Source organism: Gracilinanus agilis, chromosome 1 (assembly GCF_016433145.1).
Source record: "Gracilinanus agilis isolate LMUSP501 chromosome 1, AgileGrace, whole genome shotgun sequence".
NCBI classification, from domain to species: domain Eukaryota; kingdom Metazoa; phylum Chordata; class Mammalia; order Didelphimorphia; family Didelphidae; genus Gracilinanus; species Gracilinanus agilis.
The window spans coordinates 767,323,662-767,337,547 of NC_058130.1; the positions used below are offsets into that span (position 1 = coordinate 767,323,662).

The window sequence follows — 13,886 nt, forward strand, 5'->3', positions numbered from 1 at the left end:
CCAGAAAGCAAAAGCTATCAACTAACTTATCCAGCAAAATAGAGTATAATCCTGTGAAGGGGGAAAAAGATTTCAAATATTCCTGGTGAAAAGACCATAAGTGCATAGGAAATGTGAAGGGCAAATACAGGAGTCAATAAAACCATAAAACAGTAAACACAAGGGAATAATGATAAAGGACTCAACAAGGATAAAGTATTTACATTCTACTGAGGGGAAATACTGACTAGGCCCTTCTCTGAACTCTTATTACCATCAAGGGTCATAGAGGGAGACTAATTAGACAGAAGGCCTGGGCACACTTCTATTATATTCCAATGATCTTCTAAATGGAATGGCGAGAAAAGAGGAATACATTGGGGTAAAGGGACTTGGGGAGCAAGAAAAAGGCTAAAGAAAATTCTATAATCAGAGAACCCAAGTCGAAGTCTATAGAAATGAGCTAAAAGGGAGGGGAAGCAGCTGACAAGAAATGTATTCTCATCTGAACTGGTCAAAGGTGGAAAGAATACAAGAATTCACACACACACAAATACATACATAATATAAACCCATATGCCCATGCACACACAGAGCTGGGGACAGAAATTCATTTCACTCAACAGGGAAATAGAAGGAAAAGGGGAGAAGGGAGAGGGGGACATAAGGGGAATAGAACAAAACAGAGATTGGTCCTAAACAAACTCTAAAGACATACAAAAATACTTACTAGCCAGGGACAAAGAACTGGGAAGCAAGCAAAGTGGTGGGGGGGAAGGTGTCCATCAACTGGGAAGTAGTTAAACATTGTGACCTATGAATGTGAGGGAATACTATTGTTCTCTGCAAAATGATGAAGGGAGGATGATTTCAGAAAGAGCTGGAAAGACCTTCATGGACTGATGAAGAGTTAAATAAGCAGAATCAGGAAAACACAGTAATAGTCCTGTTACATCATGGAATGATCAACTGTGAGAGACTTGGCTATTAATAGCAATACAATGATCCAGGATAATTCTGAGGGACTTATAGCAAAGAATGCTATCCATCTCCAGAGAAAGAACTGTTGGATTACAAATGCAGATGAAAGCATTTGATTTTTCACTTATTTGGGTTCATGTTTTGGGGTTTGGGTTTCATAAGATTTCTCATAAAAATGAACAATATGGAAATATGTTTTGCATAATATACGTATAACCAAGACCGAATCATCTGCAAGCATTGGGAAGGGGAAGGGAAAGGAGGGAGATAAGTTCAATCATATAATTTAGGAAAACTTGTGTGGAAATTTATTATTACATATAATTGATAAAAAAAAATTAAAATAAAAAAAGAAATGATGAAGGGGATGGTTTCAAGAAACCTGGGAAAACTTGTATGAACTGATACAAAGTGAATTGACATCACCAGGAGAACAACTTACATAATGACAACAATATACTAAAGACAAATAGCTTTTAAGGATTTCATTATTATGACCATCAAAATTACCAAGGGAGTTCCAGAAGTATACTCCATGAGAGAGTATGCTCCCCACCTCCTGACAGAGAGCTTAAAGAACTTGAGTGCAGAATAAGACAATTTTTTTTGGCCATGACCAATATGAAAATGTGCTTGCTTTGACATGTCTGTAAAAAGAGGTTTTGTTTTTCTTTGTTTTTCATGAAAAAGGGGAGAGAGAGGGAGCAGATATTTACTAACTGAAAAAATAAGATTTAATTCTTAAAAATTAAATGAGAGAGTTGGGGAAGAAAAATGGTAAAATAAAACTTAGACTTAAATCCCTAGGAAAAAAGAAAGAAAATAAATTGGTAAGCAGAGGATGCCATAAAATCACAGAATCTTATACTTGGAAGGGATCTAGAGGACAGCCAATTTATGAAACCTTCAATATTCTAAATATTGGCCTATTTTCTGATACTTGGTTTAAGTACAGGAATTTTTAACATCTTGAAGGAGGAACCTATCAAATACCAACCATTGTCATGGATCCATAGCTTACATCAGTGGTTCCCAAACTTTTTTGGCCTGCTGCCCCCTTTCCAGAAAAAATATTACTTAGCCCCCTGGAAATTAATTTTTTTTAAATTTTAATAGCAATTAATAGGAAAGATAAATGCACCTGTGGCCATCACCGCTCCCTTGGATCGCTGCAGCACCCACCAGGGGGCAGTGGCGCCCACTTTGGGAATCACTGGCTTACATGGATCCACAAGTTACAGCATCCTCCAAGTTCAGCATTACCTATTATACTGTTTATTCTCTGTCCCCAGAAAGAATAATTCATTGCTTCCTAATCTCTGCCTGTCAAAATTCTCATCTATTTAGGCTAAGCCACTTTCATGATTTCCTCCCCAGTTTTCAACCTCATTCTACAAACCCTTTCTCAGGGCCAATAATTTCCTTCTCCTCAACTTTTCCTAGAATATTTTCTTCATTGGCTCTCTCCTTGGTCCCTAAATCATTCTACTTTGTGTCATACTTATCTATATCCAAGTTGCGTCTGCTGTCCCATTCTCCACCCTACCCTGTCACCATTCTCATTCCCCCCAATATCTTCTGAGTTCCTTGAGTTACACGACGATCCCAATGCAGCAGCCCAGTACTGTGTGAACTGAATACAATTTAACCTTGTTAACATACTCATCTGTCTACTTCCTATTCCACATTACCTGGCTCCCAACCCAGTTGGACTATACTTTCTTTGGGCAAAGAAGCTATACGCTGCTGTCCGTTTTTGTTATCACCAGGATCAGGAGAAGTGTGCATGCACTCAATAGATATTTTGAGCTGAATTATAACCCAACAACAGCTGGGGAAAACATTGTGTACATCTACACAAAAGTGCCCCTAACATGGCACCAAGGCCAGCCCACCCTAAATAAATGGTGGTCTATCTTCAGTGTGGGCAATGTAATTTTCTACCTTTAGTCACATCCCAACAGAATGTTGGTGATCTTGGATGTCTTTCTTAATCCTCCCATGATGAAACTGCACATCTGTAGTAGAACAAGCTATAAACTTAAGGAGTAAGAAGACCTGAGCCAGGAACAGAGTGCTGTTATCTAACACAAATCACTTCTGGGTCTCAGTTTTCTCATCAGTGAAATGAGACTAATAATACTTGCAGTACCCATCTTCCAGGGTTGCTATGAGGAAAATGCTATGAATTCCAATATAAATGTAAGCTATAAGTATTACAAGACAGTTTTTCAAAATATTTTTCAATGATGTGCCTAGTCTCCAAATTCAATCACATCCCAAACAAATACTAAGCTTCATTGACTGGAAACAGAGAGGTGAAGGATTTTGCCAAGTGTATAAAGCAATGATTCCCCAAATGCCTTCAAATTATTTTGTCTAAAGTTTAATCTAGTCCAAAGTAATCCCCCATGTCTTTCCCTTCACCAAGAAAAAGGACTACAAATCAATATCATGTTGTATTTGGCGGAAGGGTTAGAGATCAGTTACCTCTTGTAACTAAGAAAGAAAAAAGATTTAAGGACCACAAACTACCTCTAAAAATGATTGTAAATAAAAACAGGAACCATATTAATACGGGCAAAAAAGACTATGAAACTAATATAAAATAAGACCCTTGCAATGCCTTCTAACACCACAGCTGACAAAAGTCCATTTTTTCACACTACGCCCCGAGATCTCTTCCTTGTGACTTCCTATTCCACAATTATGGGCACAAGAAGTCTTTGTTTAAAAAGTAATGCTGGGGGGGGGGGGGGGAGGCAGCTGGGTAGCTCAGTGGATTGAGAGCCAGGCCTAGAGACGGGAGGTCCTGGGTTCAAATCTGGCCTCAGACACTTCCCAGCTGTGTGACCCTGGGCAAGTCACTTGACCCCCATTGCCTACCCTTACTACTCTTCTGCCTTGGAGCCAATACACAGTATTGACTCCAAGACGAAAGGTGAGGGTTTAGGAGAAAAAATTTTTTTAAATGCCAAATCTACATGCCCCATAAAAGAGCAGGATCCCTTGTGAAAGACACAAACAAGAAACTTATGAAGCTCCCAGATTGAGGCAAGGATCATTTGCTCTCTCATTCTACAACCATCATATTTTATGGGCCTCCCATTGATGAAGGGTATGAGCTGAGCTTTCTGACCCTTATCTAGCAACTGATGAAAAAATAATAACCAGGCTTATGCTCTGGAAATGCCTGTTTCCCCTAGAGCTATTAGAATGGAATGACACTTTCTCAAAGAGCCTGACGTTCGCACTGATCTGTGAAACGTGCCTACCACCCAAAATTAATGAGGCATTTCTAGCCACAAGAATCCCTCTGGCTCAAGCTGGGCACTGAGGGATAACAGCATCATCTGATGCTTCTGGGCCACAAATTCAATGTCCCCACCTGTGCTAAATCAAAGACCAGGAAAGCTGTCCCCAAAGTCTAATACCAATGGAGAAAATGGCTTTCTAAATTATTATCTCAAAGATAACCACCAAAATGTAACCTTGGATAGTCTAAAGAAGGAAATTAATACTGATAAGTCATAGCTTCCCAAATGGCAAGAATAGCCATCAAAGGTTCTCTAGTGGACAAAGGGATGGAGGGAGGGACAGACGGACAGACAGGCACACATGTGCGCACACACACACACACAATGAGGAGAAACAGGAGAAAAGATGAACTGGAAAGGGAGAACTTACCTAGGATCTCTGGGTTTCGGATGACAGAGCCGATCTGCCTTAGCGCTTGCTGTCCAGCCTTCTGAACTTTCACATGGGAATCAGTCAGGACCTCAGTGAGTTTTGGCACGATATTAGGCAGGCAAGACGACAACTGCTTTGGGGCACAGTATGCCATTGCCCCAAGCAACTCCACAGACCCTAGGGATGAAAAGACATACTGTCAGCAGGTAAAAAGGAACAGAGAATCCAACTTGGGTCCTATGTCCGCCTGAAACCCTGGTACAATCAATAGCGAACCAGTGGAAACACCTCAGAATACCAGCCTTGAATCAACTCAAACAGCTTCATGGCACTGGGGGAAAATGAACAATTGCCCAGATTAGGTATTCTAATTCTAAAGGCAATTCACAGAAGCAAATGAGCACAACAGCCTGGTATCTGAAATAATCAAGGATCCCAATGACTGAGGCAAGAATACACTATCTGACAAAAACTGTTGGGAAAACTGGAAAGCAGTCTAGCAAAAACCTGAAACAGATCGACATTTCCTACCATATACTACAGTAAATTCCAAATGGGTACATGATTTGGACAAAAAGGATGACATCATAAGCAAATCAGAAGAAAAAAAAAAAGAAATTACCTGTCAGAGATACAGAAAAGTTCATAAGCAAACAAGAGAGAGAGGTAATAGGAAGTAAAATGGATGACTTTGATTACATAAAATTTAAGGTTTTGTACAAATAAAACTAAGTGCTGATGAAATTAGAAGAAAAGGTAAATGGGAAAAAATATTGATTACACTAAAGAAAATAAAATCGACAACTTTTTCTCAGATAAAAGTCTTGTTTCTAAGATACAGTATCCCAAAAGCCTTAGTGCAGGTTTTTTTAAAGCTATTAATCTTTAGTGCCTTAATCCATTGAAATTTTTTTCATAAAGAAATTTTTTTTCCTTTTGCCTTTTAGTAATCCCTATTTGCTTAAAGCCCTGCTCTAAGACTTTAGGAACACTAGGTACATAGAGAACTGATTCAAATTTTTAAAAATAAGAAGTATTCCTCAATTGCTAAATAGCCAAAGAAACAACCAGGGAGTTTTAAGAAGAAATCCAAACTATCGATGGCCTTATGGAAAAAATGGTCCAAATCACAAAGAGGAAAATGCAAATTAAGATAATAGGTTCCACCTCACACTCATCTGAATGTCAACACTAGTAAACAGGAAAATAGCAAATGCTAGAAGAGCTATGTAAAAACAAGTACATTAATGCACTTTGTAAACATGTCAATCTGGAATGCAATTTGTAAACATGCTAAAAAAGTTATTCAACTGTGCACACCCTTTGATTCAGTACGGATCTACTGGGCCTATGGCCCAAAGAGATCACAGAGGAAAATGAACTATATAATAAAAAATATGAGTCAGCTAGATGGCTCAGTGGATAGAGCACTGGGCCTGGAGTCAAGAAGACCTAAGTTCAAATCCAGCTTAGCCTTTTTTTTTTTTTTTAAACCTTTACCTTCTTAGAACCAATACTAAATATTTATTGTAAGGCAGAAGAGCAGTAAGGGCTAGGCAATAGGGGTTAAATGACTTGTCCAAAAAAAAAAGCTATAAAGCTAGGAAGTATCTGAGGCCACATTTGAACCCAGGTCCTCCTGACTCCAGGCCTGGAGCTCTATCCACAGAACCACCCAGCTGCCCCCCTCAAGCCTCTTATTAGCTGTGTGGCTCTTGGCAAGAGATAACCTCTATTTCCTTAATCCACTGAAGAAAGAAATGGCAAACCATTTGCCAAATCCTTGCCAAGAAAATTCCCCTGACAGTATGGTCCATGTGGTCACGAAGAATCAGACATGACTGAATGACTAAACAATAACATTTATAGCACTTCTGATGGTGACGAAGAACTGGAAATGGTCATGGTATACGAATGTGGTAGAATACAATTGTGCTGTACGAAATGATAACGGGCACAGTTTCAGAGAAACCTGGGAAGTCTTGTATGATGCAGAGTGAAGTGAACAGAACCAGGAGAACAACTTACATAATATCAAAAAGACTGTAAAAACAATCCACCTCCAAAGAGAGATGATGGATTCAAAAGATCTAATTTTCTTAGACATGGCCAATGTAGAAAATTGTACTGCTTGCCTATACACGCCTATAATGGGGTTTTTTGTCATGTTTTGTTTCTCAATTAGAAAAGTGGGAGAAACAGAAGGAGAATCATTGTTTGAAAGAAGCAAAATAAAATTTAACTTAGAGAACATTTTTAAATGATCGGGTGCTTCACACCCAGGCTCTAAACATCACAATGTAGCAGGCAAAAGCGCACAGAGCTAGTAGGAAGGAAGAGTCTGAGCAAGGTTTCTGGGTCAAGCACCACCGCTCCACAGAATCCTCAGCATTAAGCCATTCAGACTTTAGGCTGTGGACATGTAGGGGACCCCCCTACCCTAAATGGTAAGGAAGAGTCATGGGTGGGGAACAATGTGAAAAATGTCAGGGGTTTTTTTTATGAACGGTTCATTTTGATGAACTTTTTTCCTCTTCTTTTTTAATGAAAAATTCTTTATTATAAGGAATGGTTCTTAAGAAAGGACTGGAGCAGGGATACTGAGAGAAGTTTATGGGATGTAAATTCAGAAAGTATCAATAAAAATGTATTCTTAAAAGAAAACAGACTTCAGGGGGCAGGAGAATTAAGAGGGAATTTTAAGAACACCTAAAAGTCTCCATCTATTCCTGGGCTTTAATAAGAAAAAAGTCTTTTAGATACCCCAACCCTACTAAGATCTCTTTATGGGACAAAAAAGGGAGACTGAGGGTCAGGACAGCACTCTCACCAGCTTTGGTCCTCCAAGACTCCTCCTCAAGGGCAGCCAATAAGGAAGGGAGAACCAGCTTCACCCCGTGAGCACTCAGGTTACTCATCACGGCTTTGGCACAGTCATCTGCAGCCTCAAAGGAGGAGAAAAGAAATTCAGAAGCAGCCTCCATCCCTCACAGCCCAGCCCCAGCCCACAGAGGGCTGGGGAACACGAAGCATTCATCAGGTGCTTACTCCTTGTCAGATCCTGGGCTCTGCGGCCCCACGTCTGGCTGTGCCAAGACAATCAGGGGGCTCGCCTGGACCTCAGTGGGGATCCACCTGTGCTTGGTGACCTTCAATAAGAGGAAGCCCACCTCCCAAGGAAACCCACCACAGCTACCACTTCTGCCCTCAGGAGCCAAGCAAAGGAAGTCTCTTCTCTGTTCTTGAACATGACTGTCCTTTGAATGTGTGAAGAAGCCATTTATTATGGGAGCTCCATCCCCCAAACCCAGCTCCAGCAACTAGCCCTCTCAACATGAGCTCCAACTGCTGTCCTCTGGACCTTACAAGATTTTGAGCTGGAAGACATCTCAGAGCTCACCTAAGCTGGCCTCCCCACTTTATAGATAAGGACACTGAGGTCCGGAAAGAAGAAATGCCTTGCCAAGTATCTCATGGGTTGGGGCAGGCAGGTGGTTCAGTGAGCCAGGCCTAAAGTTGGGAGGACCTGGGTTCAAATTTGGCCTCAAACACTTCCTGGTTGTGTGACCTTGCACAAGTCATTTAACCCCCACTGCCTAGCCCTTACCATTCTTCTGCCTTGAAAATGATATTTAGTATTGATTCTAAGACAGAAGGTAAAGTTTTTCTGTAGTTTTTTTTAAAGAATCTCACATCCGGTATACTGAAGGACTGGGATTTGAATTCGTGTCTTCTTGGTCCAGATGCAATGGCCTGCCCACTAGACCACATCGGGCAAATGTGCCCAAAGGAAAGAAAGAGGGCCTCAGACTTACCTCACGCACATACTGGTTGCCATCTCCAAAGCAGAGCAGTAAGTGCGGCAGCACATGAACCACATAAGGCTCAAAGAGCTTCCCCAGCATGGTGCAAAGCATCTCAAATGCAAAGAGGGCCCCTGGGAAAAGCAAGTGTGGCCATCTGAGACAAGGGCACCCTGAGGACATGAGGGCAGAGCAGGGACAGGACAAGGTGCTTCCCCTCCTCCCCTCCCCTCCCCCCACAGAGCCTCAGGAGCCAGGCAGGGATGCTGCTGGGCCCACAGCAATAGGTATGCTGGGCATCCAGCCCATAGAGCTCTGGGGCAAGAATGGAGCTTAGAGGAATGAGAGAGAACAGGACTGAGGTTCTATCAGACTCACTGCCTCCTTAAATCCACTGGCACTGGCACCCAGCCGGACAGGCAAGGACATTCTCTCTCATCAAAGGCCTCCCCTACATTACAAGTTCAAGAGTTAGGCTCCAAGTACCAGCTCAGGAAGGCTGGGTGGAGACCACATGTAAGGCCCTTCCCTGAAGAAGGCCACAGCCCTGGCTTCGAGCTCTGCCTCCCATTTGAAAAAAGGAGCAAACAGTGTGAGGTCTGCCTGCCCTGGGCAGCCCCAAGCCAACATGAGATCCAGAGGGATGCACCCCCTCACCCTCTCGCCGACGGAAGTTCTTCTTGTCCTGGATAGCATCGGTCAGTGTGGTCATCATCTCCTGCTGCTTCAGGGAGAGGATGCCCAGGCCCTTCACCAGGCCTGCTAACCCATAGGCTGCCCCTTTGCGCTCGGCATACTTGTCTGACTCCAGCAAAAGCTGCATCAGCTTCTGAATCATCCCACCAGCATCCTCCTTGATGGCAGGCACTAATGGAGGTAGACAGCCAGCTACAGACTCCTGGACCTGGGGGAAAGATGGGTTCTATCAGGCTAGCCTCCAACCACCTATCCCTCAGTAATATGCTCAGTCTCAACACCAGGGGACAGGTAAAACCAGGTCCCTCTTGCTGAAGAATCATCAGGGGCTCTAAGGCTAAAATACAAACTCCTCAGCCTGCTGCTGAAAACCCTCCCAATCTGGTGCTGGCCAACCTGGCCATAATAAATATTTGGGGACTTTCCAGCCCCAACTGGGCCATGAGCTGTTCCCTGTACTCAACATTTCAGCTCTGCCTCCAGTCTCTGTGGAGACTGACATCCCTACAGCATAGGAGCTCCCCACTCACTGCTGCTCCACCCTGGCTAAGGCCCACAGCCCTGCCTCAGGAAGTCTTCCCAGACCCCTCTGGTCAGGACATCCCAAACTGTCTGACAATCCCTTAGTGGTGCACACATTATTTGTCCAGTAGAACATAAACTCAGGGAGGAGATGTCCATTGGATCTGCTGCCTGTCTCACACAATCGCCACCCACTCTTAGAGTAATCTGAGTTTGTTTGGTTTTGTCTGCAGGGTCCATACAAAATGTAGTAACTCAAAAGGACTGGAAGCCCCCTGAGGGCAGTCTATATCTTATTTGATCTTTACACCCCTGGCACACAGTACACAGTCAACCAATGTTTGCTAAACCCAACTTGGAAAAGACATCGAATCCAGTAAACCCAGCTTTATATCCCTGTCCTTCCTCTAGTGTCCCCCACCCCAAGGCACCTCAGTTTTCCCCAATAGAAGCTATAACATTTGAGATAAGACTATACATTAGAGAGGGCAGGCACTGCATGTGACAGTGGGATCCATCATTTTGGCGATGGTCTTTCTTTCCAGTTTAAAGAGAAAGCCATTTGCATCTAGACGGTGGATCCAACATGAAAAACCAGCAACTCCCTGCTTGGTCAGGTGGGTGGGAAGGGAAGGGAAGGGAAGGGCTGCTGCTCTCCTGATTCCCCGTGGCATCGGAAGCCCACAGCTGCTTTGAGGTCTTGTGCTCTTAGGGAAAACCAATTTCCTCCCAAGATGTGGGGGTTGGGGGAGTGGGGCCCACAGTAGATAGCTGAATCTGAGACTCCCAACGAGGCAGCTCCTTCTAACAATGCCAACCCAAACCTGCTCTCCAGCTCATTCTTAAAGACAAATTTGAAGCCCAAGAAGTGTAGTTTGCACTTATAAAGCACTTTAGGGCTTACAAAGTGCTTTATGTATGATGTCACTGGATCCTCTCCGTATCACTGGGAGAGAGAGGGAGAGGAAGGTGCTTTTAGGTGCATTTTACAGTAGAGAAAACTAAGGCAGGCAGAGGTGAAGCAACTTGCCCTGAGTCACATAACCAGCACATGCTATGGGTGATTCTTGAACTGAAGACTTCCTGACTGCAAGATAAGTGTTCTACTCATTGGGCCTCTCATACAAAGGGTACAAGGCATATTAGCAGGGCTACCTCTTGCTCTCAAGGCAGTTGGTACCACTACACCCTTAGCCTCACCCTTGTGCACATGTGGCACCTGGGTCTCTTATCCTTGTCCAGGGGATGTCTGTGTCACATTTGGCCTCCTTCCAGCACCCCCTAAACCCAATCTTCCCTGGGCCACTTATGTCCCCTTCCTGCCAATCGCCCTTCCTAACCCATTGTGGAGACAACCAAGTATCACGGCCAAGAGGCCAACACAAGGTGGGGGGGGGGGGGCTCCCTGTCTTCATGCTGGAGTCCCTGGATCCCAGGGATGACTGGCCAGTACCTGCTGTGAGGGAGTGGAGAGAGCGGCTACCAGCTTGGCCACAATTGGTTTCACTTTGGGATCACTCTTGTCCAGATGCTTGGCGAGAGAGCCCATCAGGATCACTACACTCTGCCGGACGGCATCATAGCTGGCATCATTGGGGGCATCCTTCAGGAACTCCTCAAACACGGGCAGCAGGGAGTTGACATTGTCCTGTAGAATCAAGAACCCCAGAGGTCACTTAATATCTCTCCAGCTTGGGCTAAGTCTTCCAGGGCCTCAACTATGGGAGTCAGGCTTGAAGAAAGCACCCAACATAGCAGCCAGGTCCCAGGCAGAAGGACTTGGCAGGACATGATGCTCCTAGAAACAAGGACGAAGGTTCCACTTCCCGGTCAAATTCTTCCAAAAAAACAAGGATGTGTTGGCACCAGAGAACAGCCTCACTCCAAGTTTTCTGGGAAGAAAAGATTCCCTGGATGGGATGTGGGGATTCCTCAGCAAGATGGCAGTAAGCTTTAGTCAAACACTATGCCATAACGAGCCCTCATCCTTCTGCCCTTTCTTCTCCTTCCCCTCTGGATGGCAAGGATGGGAGAGTTGCCCACCTCTCTCTCTGCCCTCCAAGGAAGGTGTCCATACCATAGCAGCCTTCATCGGGCCATTCCTCACCTTGCCATGGGTGTTGAGTGTTGAAAGAGCGGCGTCGAGCATGCACTTGCGGACATCAGGATTGCGGTCATTGAGGGCATCAGGAACAAAGAACTGAAAGAGGGGCTTCACCTGGGAGCTGTCCAGGTACTGCGAGAGCTTGTTCAAGGCTAAGGCCAGGCCACACCTGGATTTGAGGAAGGAAAGGAGGAGAAGTGCCAGGCCCCCATGATGGCTGTTTCTCTGGATGAGCCAAGGGAAATTTCCCCATCCCCCAAACTGCCTCGAGGGGCCCTGCTGCCAAGAGCCTCCCCCAGAGGGTGACACAACAGAAACAGAATGGGGGAGGGGGGGGGCAGGCAGCTGAAGTCACCAAATACCTGGCTTCCCATTGATCAGGTGGAGATTCTGAGATCACTCGTCCCAGGGCATCCAGAATCGGGGGTGGCCTCTGTAAGAGATCAGCTGGTCACAGGGCTCTGCCAAATCAAGTCAGCAAATTCCACCAACCCCTCACTAGGACTGAGAAACAAGAAATCCATCCCATCTGCACCACCATTTGCTCTATGGGAGACAATGACTAAGGTTTACATCTGCTCTGCTCTAAAACACAGATGGTCATTGGTGACAGGTCGAGGAGATGGCAAAAACATGCCCTTCCCCTCTAGCCTATGGTGGCCTTCTGTGCAGTTAACTCACATAGAGTTTTTCCTGGTAGATCTCCATGAGCCTCCCCATGACTTCAGCAGCCTGTCGGGGATATCGGGCCACAGCTTGGGAAAGGGCCTCAGCCCCAGCCTGCCGAACAGCAGCCTCATGGTAGATCACATCGTCGATCAACAGGGAGCAGAGGTCAGGCTGAAGCTCCAGGTTCATGGTCTCCCAAAGCCTCCAAGAAACCAAAACATGGGGACTCAGACACAGCCTCCCTCCCTCACATGCCCACGCTTGGGTCCTGCTCCTCAAGATCAGCACAACTGGCAGGTCCAAGGACAAAGTCAAGAAGTTAGGAAGAGATGTAAAAACTTCTGGATCCTAGTTTTCACAGAGACAAGAGGCCCTCCCAGCCAGCACCAGCTCTCACTTCTCAGCCATCTTCCGTATCTCCTCCTCGCTGTCAAACTTGATCACCCAGAGTCTTCGAAGAAGATTCAGGCCATTCTTCTCATTGCTGTCAGGAGTTGGCAGCACCATCTGGAGCTCCCCCAAGCCCTAGAACAAGCACCAAAATCAGCCAGCAAGACCAGAGCCTAGTAACAGGTTCTCTTCCTTTTTTAATTGATTTTTTATTACATTTTAAGTTCTGTGCCACCTCCCCTCCACCCCATCTCCTCCCACTAGAGAAGGCCAGCATTTGACCAAAAAGAAAAAAAAATACATACATACATACATACATACATACATACATACATACATACATACATACATACTTCTATTGATCAGTTCTTTCTCTGGAAATAGTCACACACAGTTATTCTTCAAACAGTATTTCCGTTGCTGTATATAATGTTCTCTGGTTCTGCTCATTTCACTTTTCATTATTTCAAGTAGGTCTTTTCAAGGATTTTTTTTTTTCAAATTAACCTGCTTCTCATTTCTTACCCCACAGTAGTATTCCACCACAATCTCATGCCACAACTTGTCTAACCATCCCTCAATTGGTGGGCATCCCCTCAATTTCCAGTTCTTTGCCTTACCACCACAAAGAGAGCTGCTATGAATACTTTAGAACATATAGGTTCTTTTCCTTTTTCCTCAATCACTTTGGGAAGCTGGGTCAAAGGATATCCACAGTTTTCTAACTCTTTGGGCATAATTCCAGATTGCTCTCCAAAGCGGATCAATCAGTTCACAGTTCTACCAACAGTGTATTAATGTTCCAATTTTTCCACATCCCTTCCAATACTCATCATTTTCCCCTTCTATTATTTTAGCCAAGCTAATAGGTATGAGAGGGTATCTCAGGACTGTTTTAATTTACACTTTTCTAATCAATGATTTACAGCACTCTTCTATATGTTAATAGTTTTCATTTCTTCATCTTAAAACTGCCTGTTCATATTCTTTCACCACTTATCAATTGGGGAATGACTCATATTCCTATAAATTTGACAGAGTTCTCTATTTGT

The 13,886-nt window shown here is 44.2% G+C and overlaps 1 protein-coding gene across 1 annotated transcript in view; it reads right to left on the reverse strand.

The window, feature by feature from the left end:
• The window catches only part of GCN1 (GCN1 activator of EIF2AK4), a 71,228-nt gene that overhangs the window by 18,013 nt on the left and 39,329 nt on the right, over positions 1–13,886 (reverse strand). Inside the window, exons 29-37 of the mRNA XM_044673828.1 lie at positions 12,842–12,969; positions 12,457–12,646; positions 12,138–12,208; positions 11,779–11,944; positions 11,125–11,319; positions 9,111–9,357; positions 8,466–8,587; positions 7,481–7,595; positions 4,648–4,827 (exon numbers count right to left, since the gene is read on the reverse strand). Of these exons, the coding sequence (XP_044529763.1) occupies positions 4,648–4,827; positions 7,481–7,595; positions 8,466–8,587; positions 9,111–9,357; positions 11,125–11,319; positions 11,779–11,944; positions 12,138–12,208; positions 12,457–12,646; positions 12,842–12,969 (1,414 nt within the window). The remainder of the gene's footprint in view (positions 1–4,647; positions 4,828–7,480; positions 7,596–8,465; positions 8,588–9,110; positions 9,358–11,124; positions 11,320–11,778; positions 11,945–12,137; positions 12,209–12,456; positions 12,647–12,841; positions 12,970–13,886) is intronic.